The 20,882-nt window shown below is 46.8% G+C and overlaps 1 protein-coding gene across 1 annotated transcript in view; it reads right to left on the reverse strand.

Moving 5' to 3' along the window:
* MAP2K1 (mitogen-activated protein kinase kinase 1) overlaps positions 1-20,882 on the reverse strand; it is a 93,763-nt gene that overhangs the window by 34,061 nt on the left and 38,820 nt on the right. Inside the window, exons 2-3 of the mRNA XM_066343828.1 lie at positions 8,915-9,125; positions 7,462-7,608 (exon numbers count right to left, since the gene is read on the reverse strand). Of these exons, the coding sequence (XP_066199925.1) occupies positions 7,462-7,608; positions 8,915-9,125 (358 nt within the window). The remainder of the gene's footprint in view (positions 1-7,461; positions 7,609-8,914; positions 9,126-20,882) is intronic.

A 20,882-nucleotide genomic window follows, 5' to 3' on the forward strand; every position in this document is an offset into this window, starting at 1 on the left:
GTGATTATATTAATATGTGTTGGGGGAGGGCTTTTGCGCCAAAACGTTTTAAAAGGAAGAGAGATCACACTGTTTCGGGAAAGAGGATTACGTTGTAGGAAGAGAGCAGAGAAAGGCCACGTGGAGGAGAGGAGAAGCAGCCAAGATGGCGGAGTGCTGAAGGAGAAGCCAGTTTGTGCCGAGTTTGTGCAGAGAGAAGGAGATGGGGAACAGAAGTGAATAAGGCTGGTGAGTACAAACCTTTGATTCTAGGAAACTCGGATAAGTCAGTGGCTTTGGGAGCCCTGAATGGAAAGGGAAGTGTTTTCCCACTGTGTGTATTTCTTGCCCACCGTGTGCAAGCTAGGATTAAAGCTAATGGCCCACCAATTCTTGGCTTCGTTGTTTCATTACTGTCTGTCCGAATCAAATGCGAACCTGCATGAGCCAGGAGGGTGTGATGGTGGCCGTGGCTACTGGCCTTACATTTGGCATAGTCTGTGGCAGGATTCGGAGATCTATATGGAGCCACCACCACCTCTGAGTGGTGGAGTAGAGGACTGGCTGCTGTTACGGCTCCCCATGGCTGTCTTTTAGGGGGCCGTAGGCTGGCTGACTTTTACAGCCATGCGTGAGGAAACCAAGAGCTCTGTGGAAGAGGCTGCCCGGGACCTGCAAACTGAGCAGTAGAAGGAGCTGGAGCAAACATGGGAGAAAGAGATGCCGACGCTGGAGCTGGAGCAAGCACTGGAGAAGGAGGCCGACCAGGTTCGCGAGATTCGCTTTGAAATGAAGCAGCCGCTGGAGAAGGAATCACAGGTTCATGAGTTGCAGATTGCCCTGGACATTGTAGAGAGCCAGCAGCGGCAAAAGGTGGGGCTGAGGCCAGAGCTGGGGCTGCAAGTCCCACAGAGCAGAAGGCGGTGGCGGCCCAGGGCTCATGCCCGGCAGCGGGAGCTGGTGTTTTCAGTTTCTCTTTGGAGAATGAGAATCGAGCTAGAGTTGCAATCTGCAGTATCCAGAAGATGAGACCCCAGCAGCAAGGAATACCTACTACGCCCCTGGGTAGGTCTGCGATTTTGGGACATAGGGGTGGATGTCACGTGCTCCTCTTTGGGACAGTGTAAGACCTGCCAGGACAGCAGGGATGAGGAGGGTGGCTGAGACCTCATGTGCATGGACCGATTCCTGGACTTTGACCAGAGTGGGCACTGGCTCCTTTGTTGAATGGACTTACAGATTTTGGACAATGTGAAATACCCTGATGGGGGTGGAGGGCGACTTTGCTGGAAGCATTCCCCTGCTCCGGGAAGCTTTTCCCATGGCTAGAGAGAAGTCCAAGGACATTTTGCACTTTTGGCAAAGTGCTCAGAGACTGGTGAAATGTAACTTTGTAATTGTTGAAATTGTATGATTTGTCATGTTGTTGTAATTTGTGTAATGTGCCTAATTTCCGTACACAGGGATGCCGGTGGTGTAGATTGTGGGTAGTAAAGTGAGCATAGGGGTGGATTGTTGGGCAGATAAAATATATTATGCTCACTTTGTTAAAGATGGTGTTGCCCACGTGGAAGCCCGTTGCCCAGGTGATAATATTAGTTGCCCTTCTTGCTTGGGATGGGCGTGATTATATTAATATGTGTTGGGGGAGGGCTTTCGCGCCAAAACGTTTTAAAAGGAGAGATCACGTTGTTCCGGGAAAGAGGATTACATTGTAGGAAGAGAGCAGAGAAAGGCCACGTGGAGGAGAGGAGAAGCAGCCAAGATGGTGGAGTGCTGAAGGAGAAGCCAGTTTGTGCCGAGTTTGTGCCGAGAGAAGGAGATGGGGAACAGAAGTGAATAAGGCTGGCGAGTACAAACCTTTGATTCTAGGAAACTCGAATAAGTCAGTGGCTTTGGGAGCCCTGAATGGAAAGGGAAGTGTTTTCCCACTGTGTGTATTACTTGCCCGCCATGTGCAAGCTAGGATTAAAGGTAATGGCCCACCAGTTCTTGGCTCCATTGTTTTATTACTGTCTGTCCGAATCAAATGCGAACCTGCATGGGCCAGGCAGCTGTGATGGTGGACGTGGCTACTGGCCTTACAAGTAAACACACTTATTTTCCAAGAGCCCTGGAAGAACCCTCCTCAGGCTAAAGTTTGAGTCATCCTGGGAGCCTCTCTGCCTTCCTTATGCCCCAGGCTCTTGGAGGCCAAATCAGGACAAGACAATAGCCCAGGTAACCCCACCATACCTCTCAATTTCTTTTCTGATGGAAAGAGGAACTCTAGTGCCGAAAGTTTCCCAGTCATTTATATTTCGCTTCCAATTGAATGTGGTTTCAAATCCTTTGTTTGAATGGATTTGCCTAATTCTCAAGGGGAGACTTCAAATAAGGTAACAAAACAACTCTGTCAAAATCTGATTTGAATGAAGTAGAAAAGCCAACCCCGTGGAAGGCAGGTTTCACAGCCCAGGACAGCGGACAGCCCAGCTGTCTTGGTTTACACTTTCCCTGGAGTTGTGGTAAAAATTTCTAATAAAAAGAAACAAACCTTGGCTCTCATCCCTCTCACCTCCTTCTACAAGCAGAGTTACAGTGAGAACAATGGAATCAGCAAGATTTAAGAAACCACAGTTAGGATTACCCAGAGTTGCCTGCAACTCACCTCACAACGTTTTAATTCTACTTCACTGTTGCCAAGGACTTGCCTTCACTCACTAAAGCCACTAAAACTGTGCTTATTTTTAGAAGCCAATTATTAACTAAGTCAGTGGTGCTTCTATAGAAGAGATAAACGATTTATGGAATAAAAATAATAAAGAACTCAAAAGCTTTTACTCCTAAATGAGAACCAGCAACTCTGAGTCCCGGTCCTCTGGGTGCCCAGGTACCACTGGAGCGGATACCTCCTTCCCCAAAGATGAGAGCATTACTGTTCTGATCAGGGAGCACCCATTTACCCCTGGGGTCTCAAAATTCAGACTGGACTGTGCAAACACAGCTTAGTTCTAGGAAAGGTCACACTCTACCAAGGGCTTTAGAAGAATGGGCTCCATGAATGTTGATGACAAAAATTTATTTTAAAATGGATCCAAAAATGATTTGAGCAATGGATAGATGGACAATATGCAGTAAAGCAAATACAGCAAAATGTTAACTGAAGAATCTAGATGATGGGTTTACAGTATACATTATACAATTCCTTGAACTTTCTGTTTTCAAATTTTCATATAAAAGTTGGGGGAAAACGTTAATGCCAAGGACTATCATGAAAAGACTAGAATAAGAAGGACCAAAGAACCTCAGAAGTTGGATATGAATAATGAATAGAGCTCTACATGTCACCACCTTTGAAATGCAGAAGCTGAAGCAAAGTAGAAGTCCCCAAAATAGCAGCAGCCTACAGTCAAAGAGTCTTTCCATCAGCGGCAGCAGGTGCAAGAACTCTTCTGTAGGAGGGTCTGCTCAGGGACCCAGGAAGGGATAAGAGTGCCCAGGGCTGGAGCAGAAAGCTACTGTGGTACCTGTCTCTCCACTAGTATTAAAAGACTGTTCTAGCTGCCCTCTGACCCTATGTATACCCAAGAACACAGGACCCTTCTGATGACTCCAAGGCCTCTCTCCCACCGAGCCCCAGGCCTGACCATGCCTTCCCCCATTCTGACCTCCCTCATTCAGTCATTCAACACATATCACCTAATAGGTGTCAGAAATTGTGCTGGGCCCTAAAAAGGTTGTGACCTGCCCATTCTGACAGCCAGTTTTCCAAGTTCATGTTCCCCAGGATGATTCCAGAGATATTCTCTGCTTCAGTGACTTGTGTGGGATGATCCCTCTATTCCCACAAAGCCAAGTCCATGGAGGACGGTGGGGGAGAAATGACCTGTAGATACTGCAAATAGTCCAAGAGAATGGAAAACCATCCCTTGTCATGTCCTATGTCATCTTTTCCTCCTAGAAGGGAAGACTGGAGGGGATGGGGGAGAGACAGGGCAAGGGGAACAAAGGTCATGATCAAAATCTATGAATCCAAAATAAAAATTAAAAATTTTTTTAACTTATGAATCTAGAGTGAATAAAGGATTCCAGAATGAAGAAGCCTTAAAGCAGGTCAATTTAAGATATATTAAAAAAGACTGTCCTCCATATGGCAAGAGGCCATGTAAGGCTAATAATACAAGAGGTTCAAGCAAGGTTTGAATAAATGATTAGGCCACTACTTATCAATGTTTAGGCCTAATCCTAACCTCTGAAGTAAGTAATACAGACACTCTTCATTTGAAAAGGCGCCAGCTGTTCAGCTTTAGGGGACAGAGATGCTACTCTCAATGTCTCCCTCCCTCAGCCACTCACATGGTACCTTGCACATAATGGGCACTAAAAATAAGTATTTGAGAAGCTAAAGCCATGTTGATTAACTAATGTAAATCCTGACAGGCTACAAATGCCAAAAACCATAGAAACACAGGATGTTAGTTAGTCGGCATGGGGAGGATTCCCTACAGAAGATGCAGTCCAGCCTGACCAGGTGGTGGTGCAGTGGATTGAGTATCAGACTGGGACACAGAGGACCCAGGTTCAAAACCCCGACATCACCAGTTTGAGTGTGGGCTCATAGACATGACCCCATGGTTGCTGTCTAGAAGCCCAAGGTCACTGGCTCTGCTGTAGTGCTATAGCCCCCAGTCAAGGCACATATGAGAAAACAATCAATGAACAAATAAGGTGCCACAACAAAGAACTGACGCTTCTCATCTCTCTCCCTTCCTGTCTGTCCCTATCTATTCCTCTCTCTGTTTCTGACACACACACACACACACCACACACACACACACACACACACACACACACACACACACACACACACGATGTAGTCCAAACATTTCTTTGCAGAAATGAGAAAATCTGGAGTATATTAGCTGCATATGGTATGGAAAGAGTATGAAATAGAAAGCAGAACTGCTTGGCCAGGCAGTGGAGCAGTGGAGAGAGCATCAGCCTGGGATGCTGAGGACCCATGTTTGAAACCCCAAGGTTGCCAGCTTGAGCGCAGGCTCATCTGGCTTGAGCATGAGGTCACTGGCTTGAGCATGGGATTACAGACATGACCCCATAGTTGCTGGCCTGAGCCCAAGATTGCTGGTTTGAGCAAGGGGTCACTGGCTCGGCTGAAGCCTCCCGGTCAAGGCACATATGAGAAAGTAATCAATTAACAACTAAGGTGCTGCAATGAAGAATTGATGCTTCTCATCTCTCTCCCTTCCTGCCAGTCTGTCGCTCTCTCTCGCAAAAAGAGAAAAGAAAGGAACCCAAAGCATAAGGAACAGCCCCCTTCCTCAACCTCATTCCACCAAAGGGAAGCCAAGATTCAAGAAAACATTATCAAGCATCCCAGGCCTAGACTAAGATCAAGCCAGAAATGTCCATATGCTTCCTACAGAGGCTGCTTTACTCGCTTTGAAGAGGGAATGAGCACTTTCTCAGTAACCTTTAGACATGCAGATGTCTTCAGGCTCTATGTTCCATAAGGCACCCACAAAAGTCAGCAGAGGCCTACAACAGTGTATATGGTATTTCTTAATCATTAAAAAGAAGAGACATTCAAAATAATGGGGACACCAGCAAGGGACAAACCTCCCAGGGAGGGTTCTCCTAGAGTTCATTAAAACCAGACACCGGGCTCTAATTTCAGAAGCCAGGGTAGTACTACAGAGTCAAGAAGGAAGTGAAGAAGTTGCTGAACGACACTATGCTGGACTGAAAGGAGAACAGCCACAAAATAGGAACATCAATCAAGTCAGCCCATATCTGTGAACTGTCTGTTGGCCCCCATGAGAATAAAGCACAAGCTAATGTTTACAGAAGAAAAGCTCTGAGTCAGACAGCGTGCTAGACAACGTAAGTCCATTATTATAACTAATCCTCACCACAACAAGGCAGGTGTAATAATGGCCATTTTACAGATGAGGAAACTGAGAATCATAAAGAAACTTGCCCAAGGCATAATGAGACAGTGACAACCAGTAAACAGTTATTGAGCACCTGCTGTGTGCCAGGACTGTTCTGGGCTTTAGAGGCACAGTGGCAAACAACAAAGTGCATACTTGGATTTTTGTAGAGAAGGGAGATATGAGTAAACATCTCAGATTCCAAAGTCTTCTGTGCCATGCTGCCTAATGGGGACAGGAGAAAATAGTACCCATGAAGCCAGCCTCTCTTTGAAGTTCTCGGCATCAAGAAAGAAACAACCCCAATCACTATCCAGTGGATTTATCAAAGTACAGGCACTAGGGTCCGACTGCATCAGTTTAAATTCTACCAATGCCACTTACTAGCTGCATGGCCTTGGGTAAGTTATTCCACTTCTCTGAGATCGTTTCCTCATTTGTAAAATGGGGATAACATATAACATACCAATACAATAAGACTGTTGAGAGAATATAATAAAATACTAATTTGCTTAGGGTGGTACTCAATATAATATATACCCAATAAATATTAGCTTATCATTATTAGTATTGCTAACATTATTATTGTTATTGTTACTACTGTATTACAATTAGTCATTGGGAAGAGAAAAAAGGAATCCGGGCAGCTAATGGTAAGACAGACAGCTCACAAACATGACTCGCTCATAAATGCCCTCTCACATGCTCTATCAGGTGGGATTACTTCTTTACATGCCTAAGAACTCCTTCAGGCTGCCATTAAAGCAAATTATAAACTCTCTGAGGGCAGACTGTCTCACTCATCTTCTTAACCCCTGAACCATTTACCTAGCACATAGCAATTCATATAATAAATGGAGACGAACTATATTAATCAGATTTTGCCCACATCAAAATCTTGGGATCACCCTGGCTAGTTGGCTCAGTGGTAGAGCATCGACCTGGCGTGCAGGAGCCCTGGGTTCGATTCCTGGCCAGGGCACACAGGAGAAGCGCCCATTTGCTTCTCCACCCCTCCCCTTCTCCTTCCTCTCTGTCTCTCTCTTCCCCTCCTGCAGCCAAGGCTCCATTGGAGCAAAGTTTACCCAGGCGCTGAGGATGGCTGTGTGGCCTCTGCCTCAGGCGCTGGAATGGCTCTGATGCAGCAGAGTGAAGCCCCAAGATGGGCAGAGCATCGCCCCCTGGTGGGCGTGCCGGGTGGATCCCGGTCGGGCGCATGCGGGAGTCTGTCTGACTGCCTCCCCATTTCCAACTTCGGAAAAATACAAAAAAAAAAAAAATCTTGAGATCAAGAAAACTGGGAGATGTGCTCTAGGCACAGCTATCAGGGATAAGTGATTGGCTGCCACCTCTCTCTGAAGTGGGGCAGGGATCTAGGCAGGACGCCTTCATCTTTTGGCTATTCCAAGTTCCAAGTTAGGTTTCCCACATGCCTAAAACAGTATGGGGATCCAGGAAGCAGCAAGAGGCAGCTGGTTACCTCTCAGCGTAATATTAGACCACAGACACCCAACTCCCAGGCTCCAGAGGCCAACAAGTGGTCACATACCATGTGCTCCATGCAGATGCTGATCTCACCATCACTGTAGAATGCACCATAGAAACCCACAATGTATGGGGAGTTACACTCATGTAGAACCTGCAGCTCCCTTATGATCTGGTTCCGGATTGCAGGTTTGATCTCCAAGTGAATTAGCTGGGGAAAAAAAGATGGGAGGAAGAGACGGTTTAAAAACATTTATATGGATGTATGGGCAGAAGCCCTCTTGAATGCTTAAGCTCTTAAAGGTAGGATAAGAAGAAACAGGCAAGTTTTAACAAGCAAGTTTCTGTCCGACCAAAGCACTGAGTGACAACATACCAAGGAAGGTGTTGGTTAGCATTTGAGGGCCTATAACCAGTGGAGGACCAACTATGCCTCTGCTCCTAGGAGCCAAGACTGAGGAAGAAGGAGTCACCACTCCCCAAAACAAACAAAGCTGAATGAAGGATTTCCTCCAAAGGAAACTGTGAAACTGAGAGATGAAGGGAAGTGGCCCTGAGAATATGGTTGATACCCAAGGGTTGTAGGGGTAGAAAGAAATGAGGAGCTGGATATGCTGACCTAAGCTGCCAGAGAGATTTCTCTTTGACCTCAGGAACCTAATGTGGCTAAGAGTTAGTCAAGACCTCAGGTGCCACCTTATAGCCTCCTAATCTGTCCCTTGCTTCAGCCAGGGAGACAGGTGACAGATACATGAAATGGTTTCTGAGTGAGGCTGAACTTCAAAAAGAAAGCCACAGACAAGGAATGTGAGACGACATGGAAGCAGTGGTCATCAGTGTGGGCAGCAGCAGGTAGTGCAAGCTAGACAAGAGGTGGGCCTTGAAGATGCAGACTCTTTGAACCGACAAAACGAACAGCACAAGCAAAAATAGATGGACAGGATCAACATGGTGTGCTGAAAACATGGAAGAGTCCAACTTCGCTGGAGCAGGGAGCTGTTCAGAAAGAGGAGGACCCAGGGTAGATAGAAAGGGAAGTCCAGCTCAAGGACGGACTGCCATTTGGTGGGGTGCTGAGATGCTATACTGAAGGGGAATGAGGGGAACCACTGGCCGCGCTGGAACGTCGGGAAACAACTTAAAATGAGTGTTCGGAGCATCACTGGAGCTGAGTAGATGAAACCAGCTTCTCCTGCACTTGCTAAATAACAAACATGCACCCTAGCATTCTTTCCAGAACACACAGAAAGCTAACAAAAAGTCACTTGCTATTATTTTCCAGTCTGGAGATGGGATAAATACACTGACACATTCGTGTGTTTATCTTTAATCTGATACATAACTGAGTTCAAAATTCAAACAGCATAAAAGGTACTGAGAGAAAAGTCAGTCTTCCTTCCAACCTTGTCCCCAGGGCCCCAGGTCTTCTAAGACATAAAAAAAGAAAAGAAAAATTACCCGTTTACCAAGCAAACTTGATTCAGTCCCCCCCCCCCTTTTTTTTAAGGTGACCTCACCTTTCTGGCCATAACCAGGCCGGACGGCTTGTGGGAGACCTTGAACACCACTCCACCATTGCCAGCACCCAGCTCACTGATCTTCTCAAAGTCATCATCCTTTAGTTCCCCCACCTTCTGCTTCTGGGTAAGGAAGGCCTCGAGGCGCTTCCTCTGCTGCTCGTCCAGCTCCAACTCCTCCAGCTTCTTCTGCAAAGCCTCCAGGTTGGTCCTATCCCAGAAAGACAGGTCAACACTATCACCAGAGAAGTCCACTCGAAGGAAAAGGATAGGGAGGAAGGTTCCATCAGTGCGGGCTCTGCCCTCTTCATTCCACCACCCGATACAATTCACCACTGACAAGGTCTTGATTTCCTCATTTGTAAAATAAGGGAATTTGGTCTCTCTCAATATGCTGTGAGTGTCAAGAGGAACTAAAGAATCTACTAAAATGGATGGCTCCGGAATAAGGCACCTTCATTCACTTTAAATCCCAAATTTCAAAAGCCCCACTAGTGTTGGTTGTATTGACATCATATATAAAGTAAAACCTATTTCCTAAAACCACGAAACTGAAACCAAATGAAATCATCAAAAGAGGCTCTAAACTGAATCACAACAGTGAAAACTCTCTTTTCCAATGTGATCAAGTCAAGAACCAGGTTAATCAAAATAAAGCAAGAAATCATAAAAAGATATACCTAAAATTTTATTTTTGCCTAATACATATAAGTATACATTCATTCGCCTATTTTCCAACGTAGGGAAAGGACCTCTCTAGGATTAAGGCTATACTGGTAGGAGCCTCACATCATCTTTCTCTCTTGAACCAGAACATAATACAGTGTTTACCATTTCCAATTCCTGGGCCCAACCCGGATCTTCTTGCAGGAAGATCTGGCCCTGTCCTGCCTCTGGCGTTTCCGGCTGGATCTGGGTGCCCCTCCTCTTATTCTCAACCCCCAAACCCCTATCCGAGACCTGTGAACATGGCATTTAAAGTTTTTAAAGATCGCGGCTAGTAGGAAAAGGCTGAGATTGCTCGCCAGTCCTGCATGCAGCAAAAGGTAACGCTCCAAACCCAGGCTCTTGTGGCAGCCCTGAGGCCGGCAGAGCAACAAGAGCAAGGCATAGGAGGTGCCCGACCCAAGTCCGGGCCGCAAAGAGGATCCCCATCAAGAGCTTGCTTTAAATATGGCAAAGAGGGTCACTGATCCTGGCAGTGCTCCTGCCCGCGGCTGCCCACTAAACTCTGCCCTAATTGCAAGCAGCCCAGTCACTGGCGGAGCAATTGCCCCCTTTGGACAACAGACTCATCCTCGGCACCTCTATGTGGAGGACAAGCCACCCAAATGGGAAGTCAAGCCAGCCAGGCGGGCCCATCGCTCGAACTCCTAGGCCTCATAGACAACTGACGCGACCCGGACTCGACCCCCATCACCCTCGCCAAGCCCAGGGTAATGCTACAGGAGCGGGTAAGTCCATCTCATTTCTTGTGGACACAGGGGCTACCTTCTCTGTTTTGCCATCACACTCTGGACCTCTAGTTCCCTCACAGGTCTCGGTTATGGGAGTGGAGGGGACCCCTTCTTTTACCCTTCACACACCACCCGACATGTAGTTTGAATGGATTCCCCTTTTCACACTCCTTCAAATTCTTTCTTTCCTTGGTCTAATAAGCTTCTTTAGACACTGGATTCCCAATTTTGCTCTCTTAGCCAAACCCCTCTACAAGGCTGCAAAAGAGACTCCCATGGGACCTCTCACATTCCCCCAATGCCGTCAAAAGGGCTTTCTCTACCCTTTGAGACACCCTCATCTCCTCTCCCCCTCCAGCCAGGAGACAGGGTTCTTCTGAGGGAGCTCCAACCTGGCTCCCTACAGCCCAGGTGAACGGGACCCCATACAGTAATACTGACTACTCCTACTGCAGCCAAGCTTCCAGGGCAAACACCCTGGTACCATGTCTCTTGCCTCAAGCTTGCCCCCATGCAGGACTGCTGGCAGTCGGAACCACTGGGCCCCACCCATCTCTGGCTCACCAAAAGATTGGGTCCTCTTGTCACTCCTGTCCTTCCCACTGGGAACCTGCCACTAGAGTGAGCTAATGCAGGGAGCAATGCTGTTCAATGAGACTGGCCTGATGGAAGAATACATCAATCTCCTCAACCGTCTACAAGAGAAACTACCCAAAAATCTCTCCTCCTACAACAGCTTAACTCCTGGTGGCAGCCACCCATCCTCACCTAGACTGCCCCTATCCTAGGTCCTCTTCTAATTATCAGCACATTACTCATATTTGCTCCTCTTTTTAAAATTCCTACAGGGCCGCATCCACGAGGTTTCTCAAGTCACGGTCAACCAGATGTTCCTACACCCATATATGCGACTCCCCTCAGAGCCACCACCCCATGACGCCCCTAACCAGCAGGAAGTAGCCAGACAAATAGCGGCGCCCCGATCTAACATAAAAGGTCGAAATGTGAGGTCAGTTGGCATTGGGGGAAGGTCACGTGAGAAACCAGACCCGGAAACTTTGGCTGGAACCACCCACACCCATCCGCGCCAAAAGAAACTTCCCAGGAGCCCTTTGAAAAAGAACAACTGTCAACCATGAAATTTTGCCAAGTCATATCAACCCAACCATCCTACCGACTCTATAAATTACCCCCAAACAGGGGAGGCAGCGCGACTTCTCTGGCCCGTTTTGCAGACCAGAGAACCTCGTCTAGGATGCGCTCTACTAAATAAAGCTTTTGCTGCCCTGGCCGGTTGGCTCAGCGGTAGAGCATCGGCCTGGCGTGCAGAGGACCCGGGTTCGATTCCCGGCCAGGGCACACAGGAGAAGCGCCCATTTGCTTCTCCACCCCTCCGCCGCACTTTCCTCTCTGTCTCTCTCTTCCCCTACTGCAGCCAAGGCTCCATTGGAGCAAAGATGGCCCGGGCGCTGGGGATGGCTCTGTGGCCTCTGCCTCAGGCGCTAGAGTGGCTCTGGTCGCAATATGGCGACGCCCAGGATGGGCAGAGCATCGCCCCCTGGTGGGCAGAGCGTCGCCCCTGGTGGGCGTGCCAGGTGGATCCCGGTCGGGCGCATGCGGGAGTCTGTCTGACTGTCTCTCCCTGTTTCCAGCTTCAGAAAAATGAAAAAAAAAATAAATAAATAAAAATTAAAAAAAAAAAAAAAAAAAAAAGCTTTTGCTGTTCCACACTTGGTGGCTATGCCCTTCTTTCTTCCCCGGCAGGGAAAATACTTTATAGTCGGCCCTGGCATGTGGCACAGTGGATAGAGTGTTAGCCCAGTGTTTAGACGTCCCAGGTTTGATTCCCATCCAGGACACACAGGAAAAGCAACCATCAGCTTCTCTCCCCTCTCTTTCCCCCTTCCCCTCCTGCCAGTGGCTTGATTGCTTCAAGCATGGCCAGGACACTGAGGATAGCACGGTTTGTCCGAGCATCAGCCCCAGATGAAATTGCCAGGTGGATCCCAGTTGGGGCACATGTGGGAGTCGGCCTCACTATCTCCCCTGCCCCCACCTAAAAAAAAAAAAATGATGTAGCCATAAATATTTTTGTTAGTAATTGTCAGAATGACGTGACAACTAGGATAAACAAACTGATGATAGTATCAATTATAAACAACCATATATCACAAGACCACCAGGAGGAAGAGCCCCTAGTGCTACTGCATTCTTTGTCCCTTTGTCTTGTCAATCATTAGCATCCAAGTTATACTATAAAAAAATACTGTAACAAGATTCTGTTAGCAGAGAATAATTTGTGTCAGTCTGACCCAATCCTCCCTTAAGTAAATCACCCTATCATAAATTGTTACATTCTATAGAGTTGCCAGCTTAATTTCTTGGTCTTAAGATGCCTTCTCACCTGACTGTGGTGGCACAGAGGATGGAGCATCGACCTGGAATGCTGAGGTCCTGGGTTCAAAAACCCGAGACTGCGTGGTCAAGGCACATGTGAGAAGTAACTACTATGAGTTGATGCTTCCTGCTCCTCTCCCCACCTTTCTTTCTCTCTATCCTCTCTAAAATCAATAAATAAAATCTTAAAAAATAGAAATACCTCTCATTACATTGGCCATTACACCTCTGTTCCATTGTGAGACAACATCCATTTGGCAAAAATAAAGGGGGGGATCCTGATTGTACATTTTCCCAATTCTCTGTAGATATAAGTAATTCTCTCACATTCAGGGAGAAAGAAAAAAATAACTAAATCTGGGCACTGTGCCACCGTCCTCCCGTCCTCCCCCTCTACCTCCTATGCTGTACTGTCAAAGCACTTACCCCACCAGGAAGGAACCGACTCCTGCTCTGTGCTTTCAGAAGGTGGATCTAGGGAGTGACACAGCAAAGACTGGATTGTAGCTGTGGTGGCAAGACTTTCCTAATGACTAAGGGGTGGAACTGTGTTGCCAAATAAAAAAGTCATTAGTAATCTGGAATCCTGAATTCTTATACCAAATTGGGGGTCATCAACTAGCTGTGTGACCATGGACAAGTCATTGAACCTTGATCTATTTCAGTTCTCTCTTCTGTAAAACCGAGTAACAATTCCATGCTTACATCACCAGGGGAGGATCAAAATAGAAAACTAATGAGAAGAAACTCGAGCATTTTGACACATTTCTACACTAATGTTAGGACAGGTGGGGTAGACTGGAGGCTAAGGAACAGGAGCCAAGGCAGCAACAGCAGGATCCAAAAATACTGCCTTTCCTTTTATTTAACAATACTTAAATCCCTCTAAAAGTTTTTTAAAACTGCTTCATAGAGTGAAAGACAAGATTTTACCTGAAGGTAAAAGGAAAATTCTGGCATCAAAATGCCTTTCAATTCTTAAAGATTTTTATTTATTTATTTGGGGGGGGGGGGAGGGAGGGAGGAGGGGAGGAGCAAGAAGCATCAACTCCCATATGTGCCTTCACCAGACAAGCCCAGGGCTTCCAACCAGCGACCTCAGCGTCCTAGGTTGACCCTTTATCTACTATGCCACCACAGGTCAGGCCTTTCAATTCTTGTTAAAAGGAAATCACTTAAAAATTTAACAGTATTCAGCCTGACCTGTGGTGGCGCAGTGGATAAAGCGTTGACCTGGAATGCTGAGGTCGCCGGTTCGAAACCAGCACTTGTCTGGTCAAGGCACATATGGGAGTTGATGCTTCCTGCTCCTCCCCCCCCCCCTCTCTCCTCTCTAAAATGAATAAATTTAAAAAAATTTAACAATATTCAGTATTGCTTCCTCTTGCAAAGGGGAGCTGATGATATTCAACAAGGCTCATTCCTACCTTCTCAATGTGAAATGCCTCAAGCAAAGGAAATAAAGAGAGGGGCCCCTCACCTCTCAACTACACCACAAATTTCCAAAAGTCAGAGGACAAGAAGAAATCTGCCTCCTTCATAACTTTTGGTTTTAACTGAAAAACAAAAAAAATCAGAAAGAGAGATTGAGAAAAGAAAGTGGAGCCTAACACAATAAATCTGACATACACAGCCTCTCTAGGGACCGGCTGCGAGGAGTCTGACCCCCATCGCGAGCATCACAGCAGAGAGAAAACCACACACTGTGACATAATTCTGCACCACGGCTGTCTAACAGTAAAGACAAGTTCATCGAGATACAAAAAGATTATAGGCTTGGAATGGAAACACAGAGAAAAACAAGGAACATAGAGGAAAACAAGGGTTGTCATTTGTCTTCTGAAAACACCAGGGAGGCACAAAGAAGTGGGTGGGGAAAAGATAACCCTATGGGCAAAAATATCTCCTTTCCTCTTATCTTGCCCATTACACTAATTACACTACCACAACTGGAATCTTTCATTTGTGGCTCCTTGGTTTAAATAAAGAAACAGTACAAAATGTAGCACAGGAACCTTACAGACAACCTGATCCAACCCATTTTACAGGTAAGAAAACAGGTCCAGGGGCATCATACAGCTTACTAGTGGCAGTCTCCTAACTTCTAGAAGAACTCCTTTCAAAGCTACATGCCAACCTTCCCTGACAGTCACTTATATGGGAAGCTGATCTAAAGAACTGACTGAAGGGAGAGGGAGGTGATGTTCAAACAAAGGAATGGGGTCCTCAAACTGCCACACTGAACAGAAATGGCTCACCACTGCATGCCAAACACCCACCAGCTGTCACCAACCTAAGCCTAGCTCTAGCCCGGCAAAGCAAGGTCGCTCTAAGTGGCAGGCCCTGTCTCTGCCAGAAAGGAGCAGAGGGATGAGCAGAGGATGATAACCAATCACTGTGCTGGAAGGAGAGAAAGGGTCCCAGGGCAGGTGGCTGTCCTCACCAGAGAGCCTACGGAGTTGTAAAGTTCTTTCTCCCCTGTGGTCTTTGGCAAGTAGGAATGCTACTAGGGCAGGAAGAGGAAAGGAAAGGAAAGGCGGAAAGACCCAATTTAAGAGGTAAGAGCCCAGAGACAAAGGCTGCAATCCCTGGATCCATACCTTATACCATTCCCCATTTGTAAGATCTTGGGCAAGTTACATCCCTTTCTGGTCCTCAATTTCCACACCTATTATAAAAGTATACAGAAACTAGGAGAGGAGGAAGGGAAGAGTTGTCTAAATATCTGAGGTCCAAGCCTGTCAATATGACAGCCTGGTGAGGAGGTGTACAATAAGGCAAACGTGTTCAGGCTGAGGATCTGAGGAACTTCAACAGGCAGTGGAGGAAAAGTGAGGAAGATAAAGAACTGGCACAATCATCCCATAGACAGCAGGGGATGCAGGGAGGAGGTGGGGGTTACTGAGTACTAAGAGAAGAAAGGAGAATAGTCCTGAGGAGGAAGACAGAGAAGGCCAAAGGCAAAACTAACCAACTTTCGGACTCTACCTAGACTAGCCCGTCTCCATTAGAGTGCAGATGTGCCAACTGGGGCCAGCCCCAGACAACATGAAGAAGGGCCTCCATGCCTTTTCGCACCTCAATCCTACAGGCCATTCAGGGAAGGTATAGTCAACTAACTAGACAATAAACTTCCAGGCTTATGTATACAGGCTCTGTGAAAAAAGCCAGATGCAAAAGAACACAAACTACATTGTTTCAACTCTGTAAAATTCAGAGAAAGGCAAAACTAAACACAACTATAAAGCAAACGAGGAATCACCCTCTCTCGGGAAGGGCTGTAACTAGAAGGGAGATGTTTAATATATATATATATTTTTTTTTTTTTTTTTTCATTTTTTTTTTTTTTTTTTTTTTTTTTTTTTTTTTTTTTTCATTTTTCTGAAGCTGGAAACGGGGATAGACAGTCAGACAGACTCCCGCATGCGCCCGACCGGGATCCACCCGGCACGCCCACCAGGGGCGGTGCTCTGCCCCCCAGGGGGCGATGCTCTGCCCATCCTGGGCGTCGCCATATTGCGACCAGAGCCACTCTAGCGCCTGAGGCAGAGGCCACAGAGCCATGCCCAGCGCCCGGGCCATCTTTGCTCCAATGGAGCCTTGGCTGCGGGAGGGGAAGAGAGAGACAGAGAGGAAAGCGCGGCGGAGGGGTGGAGAAGCAAATGGGCGCTTCTCCTATGTGCCCTGGCCGGGAATCGAACCCGGGTCCTCCGCACGCTAGGCCGACGCTCTACCGCTGAGCCAACCGGCCAGGGCTTTTTTTAATTTTTTTACAGAGACAGAGAGGGTCAGAGAGAGGGATAGACAGGGACAGACAGGAACAGAGAGAGATGAGAAGCATCAATCATCAGTTTTTCGTTGTGGCACTTTAGTGTTCATTGATTGCTTCCTCATATGTGCCTTGACTGTGGGCCTTCAGTAGATCGAGTAACCCCTTGCTCAAGCCAGAGACCTTGGGTCTAAGCTGGTGAGCTTTGCTCAAACCAGATGAGCTTGCGCTCAAGCTGGCGACCTCGGGGTCTCGAACCTGGGTCCTCCGTATCCCAGTCTGACACTCTATCCACTGAGCCACCGCCTGGTCAGGCGGGAGATGTTTAATTTTATGTATCAATTTGGCTGAGCCACAGTGCTGAGATCTTTAGTCAAACATTATTCTGGATGTTCCTATGAAAGTATGTTTGATTTGGCAGGGCGTGGGTGTGTGTGTAAACATTCAAATTGGTAGACTAAGTAAAGCACTACATTACCCTCAATACTGTGAGTGGGCCTCATCCAATCAGTTCAATGCTTTAACAGAAGAAAGACTGACCTCTCTGAAGAAGAAGGAATGCTGCCAGCAGACTGCCTTTGGATTCAAACTGTAACTCTTTCATGGGTCTCCAGCCTCCACCTACCGGCCTACCCTGGAGATTCTGGACTTACCCAGGCTTCCACAGTCACATGACCCAATTATTTTTAAAGTCCCAGTCAGTATCTGTCTTTCTCCTCTCTGCCTCAATCTCTTTCTGGATGGATGAATGGATGGACGGATGGACTGACAAAGATAGATAGATAGATAGATAGATAGATAGACAGACAGACAGATAGATAGACAGAGATAGATTTTACATGTGGTGTTCTGGTCTCTTTTTCTCCCTTTATTTATTTCAGGTTGGATAATTTCTTTTTTTATTTTATTTATTTTATTTATTTATTTTTTTTTTTTACAGAGACAGAGAGTGAGTCAGAAAGAGGGATAGACAGGGACAGACAGACAGGAACGGAGAGAGATGAGAAGCATCAATCATTAGTTTTTCATTGCACATTGCAACACCTTAGTTGTTCATTGATTGCTTTCTCATATGTGCCTTGACTGCGGGCCTTTAGCAGACTGAGTAACCCCTTGTTGGACCCAGCGACCTTGGGTTCAAGCTGGTAGGCTTTTGCTCAAACCAGATGAGCCCGCGCTCAAGCTGGCGACCTCGGGGTCTCGAATCTGGGTCCTCTGCATCCCAGTCCGACACTCCATCCACTGTGCCACCACCTGGTCAGGCCAGGATGGATAATTTCTTTTTTTTTTTTTTTTAATTTTAATTTTTTTTATATTCATTTTTTTTTTTTTTTTTTTTTAGAAAGGAGAGAGGGGGGAGGAGCAGGAAGCATCAACTCCCATATGTGCCTTGACCAGGCAAGCTCGGTTTCAAACCGGCGATCTCAGCATTTCCAGGTCGACGCTTTATCCACTGCACCACCACAGGTCAGGCCAGGATGGATAATTTCTATTGACCTATCTTCAGGGTCGCAATTCTTTACCCAGTTCTGTTCAGTCTGACGATGAGCCTCTTGACCTCTGATGTCATGTTTTTTGTTGTTTTGTTTTGTTTTTAATTTCTAACATTCCCACTTGAATCTGTTTTTAGTTGGCATCTCTTCTAAAATTCCTCATTTGTTCATGCATGTTATCCACCTTTAACATATAAATCATATTGTTTTAAAGCCTGTTTGATAATTCCAACATCTGAGTCATCCCTGGGTCTGGTTCTGTTGATTGATTTATCTCTTGATAATAAGTTGTTGTTTCCTCTCTCACTTGATAATCTGTGCCTTGTAATTTCTAACTGAGTGTCGGGCATAATTACAGAAGAACAGAGACTGAAGTAAATCATCTTTATGCTTGGTAATGGGCACACTCTTCTGTCATGCTGTTGGTGTGTGCTAGGCTAACCCAGGAGTTTAGCTGGGTTTGGGTTTTCTTGTTGCTAACATGCCACAGGCTGCAAATTTCTTCAGCAACGAGTTTAACCTTGTGCTAAGAGTGAAACCTCAGTAGCACAGTTTTTGTTTTGTTTTTTTCTGTGTTCCTAATCTTTCCTCAGTTTTGAACTGTCATCCCTTAATGCCTGGTCACAGAGTGCAATCTTTCTCCATGCATGCTCCTGTCCCTCCTCCTAGGGTAGACTGAAACTAATTTCATTTGGTGTTAGGTTTGTGGTAGGAATAGGTAGAGCAGGGATCCCTAAACTTTTTACACAGGGGGCCAGTTCACTGTCCCTCAGACTGTTGGAGGGCCGGACTATAAAAAAAAAAACTATGAACAAATCCCTATGCACACTGCACATATCTTATTTTAAAGTAAAAAAACAAAACGGGAACAAATACAAAATTTAAAATAAAGAACAAGTAAATTTAAATCAACAAACTGACCAGTATTTCAATGGGAACTATGGGCCTGCTTTTGGCTAATGAGATGGTCAATGTCTGGTTCCATATTTGTCACTGCTAGCCGTAACAAGTGATATGATGCACTTCCAGAGCCGTGACGCGTGCGACCCATGTCACCAGAAATAGTACTGTATGTGAGCAATGCCGCGCTTTGCGGTGCCGCCACATACAGTACTCCAGGAGCACAGGATGCGGATACACAGGATGCATCCTGTGCTCCTCTCACTGACCACCAATGAAAGAGGTGCCCCTTCTGGAAGTGCGGTGGGGGCCAGATAAATGGCCTCAGGGGGCCCCATGCGCCATAGTTTGGGGACCCCTGAGGTAAAAGGTAGTAGGTTGACATTTGTCTTGTTCCAGCCTCAGTCTTTTTTTTCCATTGGGGTGGGGAGAGGGAGGAAGAGGAAGAAAGAAGGAAAGTGGGGGAGATAAAGAGAAGCATCAACTCATTGTTTCACTTAGTTTTTCCCTTTGGCTGTGCACTCACTAGTTGGTTCTCAGATGTGCCCTGAACAGGGATTAAACTCACAACCTTGACACACCAGGACAATGCTCTGTCCACTAGGCCACCTGACCAGGGCCCTGCCTCAGTCTTAAGCAGGACCTGTGGGCATGGTCTTCCCCTCCTCTCAATGGCAGCCAAACTCTACCTTGTATCTGTGGCAATTTTTGGGCAAAAGAAAGTTTCTTATACTTCCTCCAGCAATAGCAAACCTTTGCAGACCTCTGTTTGCTGTGCTGAACCCACCTTTGGGCTTTGAGTCTTAAGCAGCTGTGGGAAGCCATGCTTCAGTGTAGCCAATCTCTTACACAGTTCACAATTTACTTCATTGAATTTAGCAGAGATATTTTTTTCCTCAAAGCAGGCTGCTCACATGTTGGCCACCTACTCTTCTCTGCCTGCTGTCATGACAGATGTGTAGGTGAGAAGAGTCTCACAGCCATTGTTCTTGAAAGCAGCACCTAGACCCGATTCCAGCATCAGAGAATATGCAGGAAATCAGCTGCTTCTGGGTCAGCATAGAGCTGATCTTTCACAATGGCACCTAAAACTATGTTAAGTCAGTAGCCATGGCCACCATCACAGCCGTCTGGCCCGGGCAGGTTCACATTTGATTCAGATGGATGGTAATGAAACAACGGAGCCAAGAACTGGGGGCCATTGGCTTTATCCTAGCTTGCACCCGGCGGGCAAGAAATACACACAGTGGGAAAACACTTCTCTTTCCATTCAGGGCTCCCAAAGCCACTGACTTATCCAAGTTTCCTAGAATCAAAGGTTTCTAACCTCACCAGCCTTATTCACCTCTGTTCCCCATCTCCTTTTTTCTGCACAAACTGGCTTCTCCTTCAGCACTCTGACATCTTGGCTGCTTCTCCTCTCCTCCACGTGGCTTTTCTCTGCTCTCCTCTCTCTGCTCTCCTAGAATGTAATTACTCTTCCCCCGGAACAACGTGATCTCTCCTTTTAAAACGTTTTGGGGCCCTGGCCGGTTGGCTCAGCGGTAGAGTGTCGGCCAAGCGTGCGGAGGACCCGGGTTCGATTCCCGGCCAGGGCACACAGGAGAAGCGCCCATTTGCTTCTCCACCCCTCCGCCGCACTTTCCTCTCTGTCTCTCTCTTCCCCTCCCGCAGCCAAGGCTCCATTGGAGCAAAGATAGCCCGGGCGCTGGGGATGGCTCTGTGGCCTCTGCCTCAGGCGCTAGAGTGGCTCTGGTCGCAACATGGCGACGCCCAAGATGGGCAGAGCATCGCCCCCTGGAGGGCAGAGCGTCGCCCCTGGTGGGCGTGCCGGGTGGATCCCGGTCGGGCGCATGCGGGAGTCTGTCTGACTGTCTCTCCCCATTTCCAGCTTCAGAAAAATGAAAAAATAAATAAATAAATAAATAAATAAATAAAACGTTTTGGCGCAA

The sequence above is a fragment of the Saccopteryx leptura genome, chromosome 6 (assembly GCF_036850995.1).
Source record: "Saccopteryx leptura isolate mSacLep1 chromosome 6, mSacLep1_pri_phased_curated, whole genome shotgun sequence".
NCBI lineage: Eukaryota > Metazoa > Chordata > Mammalia > Chiroptera > Emballonuridae > Saccopteryx > Saccopteryx leptura.